The sequence below is a fragment of the Odontesthes bonariensis genome, chromosome 14 (assembly GCF_027942865.1).
Source record: "Odontesthes bonariensis isolate fOdoBon6 chromosome 14, fOdoBon6.hap1, whole genome shotgun sequence".
In the NCBI taxonomy this organism is placed as follows: Eukaryota; Metazoa; Chordata; class Actinopteri; order Atheriniformes; family Atherinopsidae; genus Odontesthes; species Odontesthes bonariensis.
Genome location: NC_134519.1, coordinates 11,706,329 through 11,719,282, shown reverse-complemented (window position 1 = coordinate 11,719,282; position 12,954 = coordinate 11,706,329). Strand labels below are relative to the sequence as shown.

Below are 12,954 nucleotides of genomic sequence, written 5' to 3'. Positions count from 1 at the left end.
CGTATTTCAGATGCAGGACGTAATAAATGAGACAAAGCCCGTCTTTGTTTACTTTATTTAGACATAAAATAAAGTCGACACATTTCCTTTAGTGCACACAACGACCTCTGCAAGTCGGCCTTCAAATGACACCCGTTAATATGTACAATAATACCGTTTTTGGTCTCTTCGTTCATTCCGTCCCTGAAATAATAAAAAAAATCTCCCAAAACAAAACCTGGTTACAAAAATGCAACAAAAACACAGATTAAGCGTATCTGAAGTGAAGAATTCTGTGCATCAGATTCATCTTTATTTTATTAAATCAGCAGTATTGATACATTTATTAGCTGTGACTGACTTTTATAGTTGAAGGTGTCTTGTCAGACTGCTCCAGATCTGCACCTGTCCAGCTAATTTAAAGTCATCTGAAGCCCTTTTAATTTTGGCGCAATAATTCAGTTTATTAAGTCAAAACACCCTAAAAACAAGTCACTATGGGGCTCCAGTTCCACACGCTTTACCATCTAACATACTCAACATTTGCCTGAAAAACCTTAACTTATAGCATCGGTTGCCTTTTACTTCTTCATGGATCGCCTCGTCTTTACAAACAATTAACCGTCAACTTCATTTACTTGGGCAAGGCAAGCTCTATAGTTTTAAATCCGACTAGAAGCACTATTCACTCCTAATTGTACGTGTTCTGTACATGGCAGTGATGGATGGGCAGATGATAATATGATCAAACAGAACTTTCTGACTGACATTCAGTGACCGAAACTTGAATTTTGTGCGTTCGTCGTAAGGCTTCTCGTGTCGTTGCCTGTCTGAGCAGCACAAGTTCTCATCTCTATTCTTACCCCTTATGTTCCAGCAGTAAGGTGCCCTATTTTTAGAGCTGAAGGAGTGATCACGTAGCTCTCCTAACGCACTGGTAGAAGGGTTGGATGACCACTGCCGGTACTCCCCAAAAGGAGAGGGGGCGTAGGCCCAATGGGAGGAGCTGAGAGTGGGCACATGTGCTGCATGTGCTGGGCTCTGAGAATATTTCATGGAAGTTTGGAACCCAGTTCCCTTTTTCTTTTGACACCTGCATCATACTTGAGCTCGGCCATTCAACGATGGGCAGCGTGTGAGTCCAACAGTGGTGAACTGCTGCTGTCCAGTGTGATGTGGATACATTCAATAACCCTGACAAACCCTACTTCCTGTCTGAGTGAGGAAGTTGATCACAAATCCACTTATGAATACAAGAAAAACTACAACTACTGGAAAAGAAAAACAAACCCTGCATCTTTTAGCTTCGTAGTAAAATAAATATGGTAAAATACCTTCTTTTAGTGTCACACAAGCTGCTCTTAACCGCAATAAATACGCCTTCATTTACACAGCGTTGGTGTCTAATCTCACAAGTTTGAGTAGCAACTATTGCTATGATACTCCATAGTGACGTGCACTGCCATGGCACTGTGAAAGGGGGTTGAGAGAGGAGGAGGCCACATCTGACGTGATGAACATGCATGGAGGCAGACAGTCTGTACAGTTTACCTGGATCCACACCCACAGAGCACATGGCATGATGGGAGATGCGATGAGTGGAAGCCGGTAGAGTCACGACGGAGACCAGAGGTGCGCTCACACCCACGGATAGTTTTCTTTGGTCCGACGGTCGGTGGGAATTCACCACAGAGTGAATGCAGAGTGTGCCCTCTCACTGTACTTGTGCCTCCAGCAGGGCGCTGGGAACCAGTTGCACCTGCGGGGCGCTGCAGCCGCTCAGGGGCCGCAGCGAGTCGGCCCCCAGGTAGGCCAGCAGCAGCTCGGAGCGGCAGTGCAGCAGGTGGAGCATGTCCTCTGCCAGAGTTTCCACCGACAGGTAACGCACTTTGTCCAGATCGAAAATGTCCTTCAGGAAGTGCAGCACCTGGTCCTGCAGGAGAGGAAAGATTCATGAGTATGTGCACTGAAAGCTCATTTCAGTCAGCGTCTTAATGTTTCCCAAAAATAAGAAAGATTAAGATATTGATAAAAGCTCACAAAGTATCACAAATTGTTCACTGCTTCCTGGAACTAAGAGTGAGCATTCAGAACGATGTGAAAACTACTGAAAAAGCTCATTTTAAGCTGCTCTCACATGAAAAAAAACAAACAAAATATGTAATCGGTCAATTAAAAAGAAACACTTTGGGACAAAGGTTGACAGGAGTTTTAATGCAATCTTGTGGTTTCCTTAGCTAGGCTTTGTATGAATTGGACCAATTTAGAATGGAATTCATTTGATTTAGTTGGATTATAATTAGCTTGAATTGGACTGTATCATTGAAGTGCCTCGAGATAAATAAACATTAATAAATAAAACATTTGGATGGAAAAGCAGCGACTGCCCGGCGCGGGCAGATATGAAGCCGTCCACATGTGGTTTCTGACCTTAAAGAAGCAGCATAAGTCGTGCAGGGAGCTCTTTGGCCCGAGGAAGCCCCACGCCAGAACGGGGCTGATCTGTTCACACACGGTGTAGAAGTGGGCGACGAAGCCGTCTGGTGCCTGAAATACAGCAAAGGTCTCAGAGGGGCTGGCACAGTCCTGTCCAGCATTTATAACATGGTAAACATTAAAGAAGAATAAATAAAGTGGTATAAAAACAGATTAGATAAAGGTATCACAGGAAATACAGACGGCTCGTCTTCCAGCAGTCACATTCTTTTGTACCTTCATGTGTTGCCTCTTCTGCTTCAGCACTGACCAACAGCTCGACGCCACCGCCTGTGAAGAAAGACAAAATCCACCGGTATGACTATACTTCTCGGCTTAAACTATCAACTTTCTTTACAGAAAAGTTAACCTCTTATCATTCACTTGGTGTTTCCACTCACCGTCTCCTTGAAGGAGCTGTTGAGCCAGCGGTTGTTGATCATGTTCTGGATGGAGATGGGAGGATTCTCCAGGTCCTCAAAAGAGTCCATCAGGATGAAGTCCAGCACAATGTCGTAGAAGTTAAAGTGTCTCACCTGGGGAGGATGACCATGAAGCATCATTTAAAAGTGTCTTACTCTTGTATTAACATCTCCTCACTGATTTTATCATCACATACACAGTCGATTTGAAAAGGCTGGCTGGGCTCAGCCTCAGAGATCGGGTGAGGAGCTCGGAGTCGAGCCGCTGCTCCCTCAACAAGAACTCGAGTTCGGATTGGTTTGGGGACGTTGGCAGCTGGGTCCGAGTTAGATTATGAAGCAGCAAACTCTGTTGTGCACTTCTAAAGCAACTTTAAATTTATGTGCAAATTTAAAAAGTGCTGTTTACATGGTCAGCATTGGCAAGATCTTGCTGGCATCTCCTGTGAGTTACCTTAAAATTACGCTTATTCTGACATCAGACCAAGATGGCAACTGCACACAATCCAAAGCTGAAAACAAAAAAAACCCCAAACACCTCCACACACAAACGTTACAGCCAAAGTCGGGGATTATCTTTACCCTGATGTTTCATAATGTGTGGTTTCAGGGTCCAAAACTGCATTTGCGTGTAGATTATATATGTGCCAAACACAGAAAAAAAACACGTGTCACTGTGTGTCCGAAACACAAGGTCACACAACCCGTATGTTATACATGAAATACTGAAACAACCCATCCTGACAACTTGCCTGGCGGAGTTTATTACTTTGAGGCCGAGCTATCCAGGAAGCAGCTAGAAATGCAAGCGGTGCGTTTCTAATATTATAGAAGATGTTGAAAAGTGAATAAATCAGCATTCTGATCATTTCATTTGCATGTCACCTTGTACAGTCGAGCTGCTTCTTCTCAGCAAAACGAAGTATAAACAAACTGGGAGTGAAAAGCAGGCAGTCCCATCATGGTGGTGGGTGTCACATGTCATTTTAAGGCCAGTAGAGATTCTTTTGTAATGACGGCAAAAACTTTTCAAAGTACAAACTCACTTTAAAACACAGTTTTTAAAGGATTTTTGCCATTCCTTTCTTTAACTCATACAAATAGCTTTAGTTTCATATATTTAACACATCTCTGCTGTTTTATTAATGAGCATTATAGCTGGCTCATTTGGTCTGGCTTAGTTTTGTGGTTGTGTGGAAACGTCGTGTGCATCACTTTGGGGAACACCGGCTGTTTCAGATGTTCTCCACAGATAAACTCTGATATCAAACAGGATGCCTGAGCACGGATTTCACTGACCCCTCTTGTAGCTAGTTCCACCTCTGTGTCCTCCCAGTGCTCGGTGTGCTCTAGGAAGGAAATCATCTCTTCAAACACTTCTTCAAATCTCTTTGGGCTCTGTGAAAGCAAACCGACGGAGCAGAATGACTCATGCGCAAAACGACAGATAAAGTTGTGTGATCTGTGGCGGCTGTGGCGTCGCTCTCACCTTGTGTGCTTTAACAATAATGGAAGACAGTATCTTCTTTCCTGTGTCAGCCAGAAACATCCTGGTTGCGCGGTCACACAAAATGAGCTTGAGACAAAAGTGACATCTTGTTACTACGTCTGAACAAGCACAGTCCAACAAAGCTCACTGTGGTTTGTTAAGGCTTCGCACTATTGTTACTGTACAATGAAAAGAAGAAGACTAAACAAGGTTACCAATATGCAGTGAATACAACAGTCCTAATAATAACCACATTATTGAACTGATCAAAGCTGGACTGTACCTGACATGCCTGACGCACACAGTGCAACTTCGCCAGGAAGTCCAAGTCACCCAGACACTCCAGAATCTCAGTTCTATCAAGAGAAAGAGTTTTAATTTTGAACAAACTGATCACAAAGCACACAGAAATCTGGATCCTCCACCTCTGTTGACCTTCTGTATTCTATGCACTGATGACTAATTACCGCAGCACCCTGCAGGTGATCTTGCCCTCCTCCGCCATCTGCAGCGCCTCCTCGTAGAGCGGGTGGTGACCCAGAGCAAAAACACTCCTCAGCTCTCTGTGCTCCGACAGCTGAGGGCGAAACAGATGGTCAGATTAAATAAACATCGTTTTTCTGCCACACAGAAGGCTTCAAGTGTACAAAACTCCTTCATATTCATGTTTGTGGCCGACACTGAGCTTTTAAAATATGCGTTTTACCAGAAAACATTCAAATCACAGCAACATCCAAGCACCTACATATATTCTAATTCACGTTTTTTTTGCATATTCTTGATAAGAGCCTGTTTGTTAAGAGCCTGGTAGTAAACGTGCATTGGTGCAGCCTCAATAAGTCTGTTACTAGTTCTTAAATTGCGCTGAGCTGCGGGGTTCTGCCGCTCTGAACAGCTCTGTGTCCATGTGTGAAGACACAGTAATATTTGGTAAAGTTTACTGCTCAAGGAGGGTTGAAGGTCTATTTTCAGTCACTAAACATGTGTGATGACCTAGTTTAATCGCTGGGAGCGCTGTCTTACACTCACTGGGCAGTGAACGTTGAACAAGTTTGTACATGTGACTAAATTAATGGAAAGCTCGAAAGAATTCTGTGAAAATGATGCTGCCGTAGATGTGTTGTTATTCCCCTGAGTTTAATATTAAACAATAATAGATCATCACTAGATCTCTGCTGGTGGTGGGGGGGGGTGGTTCAGATATCTCAACTCGGAGCCTCAGCGACCACATTATTTTTAACAACCAGTTTATTTTTGGTAGTTTGAGGGTCACGCGTACCAGTTGCACCGGATACGCGGCTCAAGCCCCCACAGAGGCTTAATGAGTAAAGGAGATAAACAGAGTTCTGCAGAACACCAGGTGGTGCACCTGCAAGAAGATCAAAGCTATTTGAGTAAAACTCCTGCTGCGAGTCAGACGTAGAGATTCAGTCTTTCACAGTTTCAGATAACGAGGTTTTTCTGGGGCTGCCGCTGCGCTCAATCTCTACTTTTACTTAATTATTTTGAAGTTTTTAAATTCACAGCAGCTGATTAATAAGAAACAGTGAGACTAAATCTAATAGCATCTACACACAATCATGCAAATGCACGAAGAGATTTTTGTTCACCAAGATTAACGGCTGCCGTGTACATGAGATGATTGAGTCTGAAGTTTACCGCCGCTCTCACCTCAGCAGCAGACACAAAAGAGTCGGTGGAAGCGATGCTGATGCTGTCTCTCAGACAGGCGTCGTCGAGCTCCTCTCTGGCCAGAAGGTCTGCCATTTGATCTGGGAGTGGGAATGACAACGTTCACACAGCTTTAGAGTTTTCATCGTTTCATTAAAACAGATGCACCGACTGCAACTTGCACAGCACACAAATATTCTCTTTTTATACACTGAAAGTAGACATTTTGGAGACTGCAGCAGGATTCAGGGCCTTCTTTTGAGCTCATGAAAAAAAAATCTCCATACAATGAGTCCTGTGTTACTGGAATGGCAGGATATTATCTCAGGTAATGTAGACAAAAAGCTCACACGTCAGGCTGTTGCACTGCAGGACTCAGAAATCCTACAACGCATTGGATCGCATGCAGGTTTCGACACAAAAGGCTCATTAAATAAAGCTGTAGGGGCGACTCACCCAAGCTATTGCTGTGGGATGAAGGCTCTGACATGCCCAACACTCCCTCAAACTCCTCCTGGAGGCGGTAAGCCCGCTGCAGCAGAGACTTCAGCCTGTGGATGAACTCTGTGCTGATGACCTCCTGAAGACAAAGACAGAAAACAGAAGTGAGACACAGAGTGCCACAGATGAAACATCAAACTTTACCTTAATACTTTAGATAAAAGGCATCGTTCTCTCTTCACAATAACCCCGTGACCTTACTTTTAACATCCTTTTTAAACAACTGAGCAGTGGATTTCCTTGAAAGAGGACTTATCGGCAGTCTGAGCTTCTGTTCATGGCTGCCCGAACTGAACTATTTGACCTGTGCTAATCGAAAACCCTTCAAATGAGGTGTGAGAGACAATAAGGCTGCTGTTTGAAGCCTTCAGAAAAGATTTGAAATTTGAACAAAAGCATAAAAAGAGAAGAGACCAAAAAACTCCGCCTTTATCCTCACATGTTGGGAAAAAACAAAGCTACGTGGACACAGGCCTTCAGTCTGCTGTAGGTCTCTTACCTCCATGCTCTGCTCAGCGATGGTGTCTCCGGCTCCTGTTTTGACAGATGCACAGCTCGCATCGTCCTCAGCTTGCCTGCTCCTGAATGTCAGCGCTTCCTCCCACCGCCGCAGAGCCTCTTCAAATAAATCCATACCTGTAAGGAAACACACACACACACTGAGTCTCTTAAAGCAGTTAGCAGCGGAGGAATCATTTCCTCTTTACTCATTACAAACATAGAAAGTGGAAGGGGAATACAAGCCTCTTTACCCATAAGGTACAGATTTTCAGGTGTGGTGACGGATAAGTTGACCACACTGCAGAGATCAGCGTCCCCCACATCGTCCCAACAGGTGGATTCATTAGCACAGGTGCTGCTGCTGGACGAGTTCACGCTTTTCACCTGCAGAGACAAAGCAGAACACAGTGAACATTCAGGTAGCAGAGCGTACGGCTAGTTAAACGACCTCATATTAACTCTGTTACCAATAAATATCAATGCAGAGTCAAACAAATAGGAATCTGACATAATAAAACCTTTTGTGTGTTTTATGTTACACGATTAACTTACTTAGTTTTGGCATGATTTATGACTAACCATCAGTAAAAACACAAGCAAACAAAATTTTTCACTGATCTAAAAATGTGGTTTAAGTTACTGTGTCGTAAAGTTAAAGCAGACGGGCAGAAAGCCAATGTCAAAAACCCGAGTTCACGCTCAGCGGCCGCTTAGTGAACTGCGGTGTGACGTCACAGAGCTCTGTTCAAACTGTGGGCTTGTCTTACCGAGGCCAGGCTCAGCAGAGAGCCAGACAGTTTTTTGTAATCTCTTGTCGTGAGAACCAGACCAGAACACGCACCAGTGGATCCATTCTTCGAGTTAAGGGAGAAAGTGATGTTTTGGCCGGTGTTATCTGGGAAGAGGAGGTTGAAAGTTGGGAGATAAACTTAAAAAAAAGAACAATCAAAAACACTATCATAGACTCTCACACTATCTTGACACGTAACATGGATATACAATGGATAAGCTTGGTTTGCAGACCTGCTGACATATACAGCCTAAAATTAAACTTTGCTGCAGTTGACGGTTGACAGTCTTCTTATAATTCACTTTCTGTTTGGCCTAAACTAATTATAGAAGTGAAATTAATGCACAAGTTGTTGAGATAGATTTGATTTCCAGTGTTACGGTGTCGACAGGGACATAAATTGAGAAAATTAAACAGTCAAAGAGTCGAGCAGCATGTCGAACAGCACTTCAGCTTTTAATTGCATTTACACGATGCATGACTTAACTTTCATTCGTCAAGAAGGGACTCAGACATCAGACACGAGTGTCTTTCTCACAAGCACCAAAATTGACATCCTGATAGCTGTAGCTACGAGCTTCTTGGTGTCATTTCGGGCTCTCGTGCACCTCCCACATTTCCTGACCTTGCATACACAGGGAGAGTTTGTTCGACAATGACTAAACGATGCAAAAGCTCTTAAAAGTGAAGCAGAGAGGTTTAAACTGTGCATCACCTTTGTGTATGCACACTCTACTTCCTGTATGAGCTCTTCCACAGCTTCTCCTGCCGTGTCGTGACGACCCTGAGGCCGTTTATAAATGCTTACGGCGCTGCGTTGAGGTCACAATTTGCTCACGCAGTGACCAAGGTGCCGTGCGTTCTCAGCCTGATGAACTGCTAATTTAACATCCTTCAGTCCTTCCTTTCTCTACGGGACACTAATCAGAGATTAGAGTATTTAATTGGAGTTTGTTGACAGTAACACAGAAGCCTCCTCACATGGCAGATTGACAGCGTGACAAACCACGAGATGAGACTTATTTACTCATTAGCGGTCACGAGTCGGTGAGCTGCTGGTGAAAATTACAAAGAAATATCAGTATCAGGAAGTCTTACCATTTTCTGCACAGGCCGGTGAGAAAAACTCAAAATCAGCCTGCTCCCATTGTGGCGAGTGAGCCTTCTTTCTGCCTTTCCTCCTCTGGAAGCGGCGAGCAAGGAGGAGGAGCGAGACGGTGCCAAAGGCGGTGGCAGCCACCAATTTCTTGGTGCCTGTGCTGACACTCACCTAAAAGAGAGAAAGCCAGGAAGAGTTAAATATTTATGTCTAAAAGAAGACTTATTGCTTGCCCACATAAACTGACCCTTTGGTTTGACCGTGGGGAAAAGAAAGTGTCAAAGCTTTAAACGATACTTTCATGTTTCAAGGGCTGTAATATGTGAAATTAATAATTAATAATAAAACTTACTCTGTTCATTTTACAAATCTAGCAAAATTTGAAGGGACGTAAACCCTGGCTATGTCTATTAAATGTTGGAAATATAGCATTTTGTCATTTTCAAACAGCTAAATAAAGACAATTATCAAGACTTTGTCAAATAACTACAATTACATGCATATATTTGTACATTTGGACAGGTCTTGTTTCTGTTAGGTTCAATGTGAACAAAAAAAAAAAAATAGTCCCTCCAATCAATCGGACTTCATATCATATTTACATCAACCTAAACTGATTCTGCAGACTTTGTGTTTAGTTGTAAAAATTCAGTATTAAAGAAGCAATATTTAGGGACAGAGACATGAGATTAAAGGTAAAATTCAAAGCACCAACAACGATAGAAATGAAAGCAACTTAGATTAAAGCAACTTAAATTAGCACGAAGCAGAATGTTTCCAACCGGCTGTGAATTCTACAGATAGATCTGCTCTTCAATCAGAAATCATCTGGAGTTTATACCAAAAAATATACTAATAAGGGCACACGATGTCCAGAATTGATTGAGACGTGTGCGTTGCCACACGCAGACCCATAGTTTCAGGGTCTGAGTGCATGTGTGAGAACTGCTTGTGAAGCACTAAATATTTACATAAAACCAACATCCTACAAAATCCCAACCCAAGGAGTAAATAATAACTCCTATAAATAATTCAGTAACACATATGCTCATAATAGTTATGCAATCAGCATTGCTTCTGCCTCTCAATGCCTCCCTCCTTCAAAGCAATAAGGGAGAGAAGTACAGCCATTAGTCTAATTAGCTGAGCATATAATAACTTTAAAAACAGACTGCAAAATTCTGCACCTACAGCCACTCATTTAAACCTTGATTACAACATGCTGGAAATAACTGCATCAATCAAAATGTAGCAGACAGACACTGATGTAACTGATGTAACAAGCAGGACTGAGAATCAGCTCCCCGCATGTCATATAGATTTTCACGAGTCAATTTCAGACGGCGTGCAAAGGCACCTCAGTCTATAGTTAGAAACCCTGAATGAGAGACTCTGCTCCAGCACATCCATGCAACTAAAGATTACAGAAACAATCAGTCAGACACGACAGTCAGAATATTGACCGTCTAACAAGGGTAGCGAATGGACAGGGTGCTTCAGCTTCCAATTTAAGACCACATCAGACAGACTCCGAGGAGAACACTCTAAAAATATCAGACCGGCTCCGTGACTCTGGCCACGCAAACGCTTATCCCCTATAAACACAGCAGCATGTGGGTAACACATGGAAAATACCAGACATTTGTTGCCCCGGGGAGCAAACAAAGACAAGCAGACAGAAAGTAAAAAAGGAAAAACCCTTGTGGGAAATACCTAAGATTCCCCTGTGAATTCTTTGCGGAGCATTAAATATTTAATTCTTATTATTTTAATGTGCAATATCTTTGTCATAATTCAGGCTGAATATAAAAGTGAGTCTCCAAATAACAACACTTTAAAAAGCTCAGTTTGCATGAGGTATTATTTACTTTGAAAAAAAAAAAAAGAAAGATGTTCCTTCTTATGCACATAGCCTTCAGCCAGAAACTCTTAAATGATAAAGAACAACTTGTTCTGATTCACAAGAAACATTTCTAATCGCACTAATAAATACAATTAAAAAAAAAAAGAAACACTTCATGTGAAAAAGCAGGCTAAAAGAAAGCCATATCAACTATACAAGTAGTGCTGGTCCCATGTACTGATAGCATGCACATGAGGCTGCACGTGCACTGTGACCACAGGCCGATGATCAAACATAGAACGTTATCCAACTGCTAAAGGTCTGGCTTCACTTACTTTCACAATGATCTGGTGGGTGTTTGTCTGCCTATATATTGTTTGGATTACAACACCATACCAGGGCTTTAATTTGTATTTTTCATCCAGTACAGTGACACAAATTTAAACTTTTGACGCACAAGTCTAGAGAGTTTTGTTTGAGGAAGGATTGATCATTCCTGTCCGTTCCCCAAGAATTATACACAAGACATGCAATATTCCTCATAAACATTTACATGTTACTGATTAAATACCTGCTCTCTTTATAGCTTATAATTATATAACAGATCGTTTTTTTAGAAACAAACTGAAAGTACGTTGTACCCACGAGTAGATACCAGCACGACATGTGGAGAAACACCTGCCACACCCAGACAAAGGCTCACCTGTGCCAGGGAGCTGTACACGGACAGCGGTAGGTCAACCATGCGCAGCGCAGCAGTCTTGACTGACAGCTGGGAGCTTGTGAGGGTCTCATGTGTCATTATGGCAGTCTATCCATGACTTGGCAGCTCTCTGGTCCCCATCATCTTTCCACTGCAGCTGAACAGGATGACAGGAGAGGGTGCAAGGATTTAACCTTGGAGGCTCAGTAGGGGATATAATGACGCTACAACATTAAACCTTGACTCTACAGTACGTGCAAGTGGCAACATTTGCCCATACTATGAGGTTGAATCAACTATGTGTATATCATAAAATGCTTTGACACTTCTGCTACCTGCACAAAAACTCATTTTAAAGAACCGAAAGCCTGTCAAACAGAGGGATTTTTCACTAAACTACAGCACTATGAGAACATCTACTAAAAGGAATTAAATTATCCAACACCACAACCAACATTACACCAGTGCAAAGCAGCAGTCGGAGTGCAAAGGTAAATCAGAGACTTATCTTTCTTATACAGTGTAGGACCACAACTCCTGGATCACACACAAGGATAAAACAAGGCCTTTGAAGCTTAATCCGACCTTAACACAAGTCGATTCATTGTTCTAATTGTTTAAAATGTCTTATTTAGTGATGTTTGTTCATCTCAGAAGCTTTCAGAAGAAGCTGGGAAGATATTTAAAAAGTTGCCTCTTCCAAGTGCTGACTGATTTCTATTCATCTGCATTTTGCAAACATGAACACTGTACTACATCTCAAGGAAAAGTGCCAATAGGTTTATCAAAAGACTGATATAGTCCACCAAACAATAGCTTTTTAAAGAATTGAATTAAAAACCATTTGAACATTACATTAAGAAGGATGCTAATATACATGTCTACTGTGAACATTACTATTTTTTTTTTTTTTTTGCCAATCCAGTTTAATCTACGTTCAAGGTATGGTATTACATCTCTAAATACCTTTGAATTTTCTCTTTAGGAGGTTATGAGTTGTACCGTAGCACACCTTTTGTTAACTCGCTTGTAAAGCATTGTGAAGGAATCCCACTAGCTTTTGTAACAACCCAAACCTCTTCCAATCAATGACTGATTTCTTTTAAGATTTAAGATTTCTGAGAGTTTCCAGGGACAAATCCGCCGACATGAGAGGCAGAGGAACTCATAATCACATTAGCTCATGGTTCAGACATGAGGAGCACTTACTAGCCTACCTGAGCAGCTAAAGGCTAACTTAGATAACAAGGCTAATAACGGCTAGCGGACTAGCTATATTTGTTATACTGTATTAGCTAAAACTAAAAAAAAAACTGACATATTAATTCTGCTCATTGGATGTGACAAACCGATAATAAAAGAGTTATATATCACCGATATATTTTGAGGTTTCCTCCACAGACTTGCGGTTGTTTCCACAGTCCTCCAACTGACCTCAGTTGCTGACGAATGAAGGACTCGCTCTTCTAGCTTCGCCTTCA

General features: G+C 42.2%; 1 protein-coding gene across 1 annotated transcript; it reads right to left on the bottom strand.

Annotated features, from left to right (window-relative positions):
* Positions 1–38: 38 nt before the first annotated feature.
* miga1 (mitoguardin 1) lies at positions 39–12,944 on the bottom strand. Its single transcript, XM_075482868.1, has 16 exons — positions 12,848–12,944; positions 11,474–11,630; positions 8,927–9,098; positions 7,806–7,933; positions 7,290–7,422; positions 7,037–7,173; positions 6,493–6,616; positions 6,037–6,137; positions 4,833–4,942; positions 4,649–4,721; positions 4,366–4,452; positions 4,176–4,274; positions 2,856–2,990; positions 2,692–2,745; positions 2,410–2,526; positions 39–1,912 (listed from the first exon to the last, which is right to left on the bottom strand). The coding sequence occupies exons 2-16, from the start codon at positions 11,570–11,572 to the stop codon at positions 1,694–1,696; spliced, it is 1,788 nt and encodes a 595-aa protein (XP_075338983.1). The 5' UTR covers positions 11,573–11,630; positions 12,848–12,944; the 3' UTR covers positions 39–1,693.
* Positions 12,945–12,954: the final 10 nt, after the last annotated feature.

Excerpts from the sequence above, each read along its gene's own strand:
- miga1 (XM_075482868.1), bottom strand. The coding sequence starts at position 11,572 with ATGACACATGAGACCCTCACAAGCTCCCAGCTGTCAGTCAAGACTGCT. Across the intron at positions 9,099-11,473 it reads TGTACAGCTCCCTGGCACAG|GTGAGTGTCAGCACAGGCAC; the intron begins GTGAGCCTTTGT and ends TCTCTCTTTTAG. Across the intron at positions 4,275-4,365 it reads TTATTGTTAAAGCACACAAG|AGCCCAAAGAGATTTGAAGA; the intron begins GTGAGAGCGACG and ends TTGCTTTCACAG.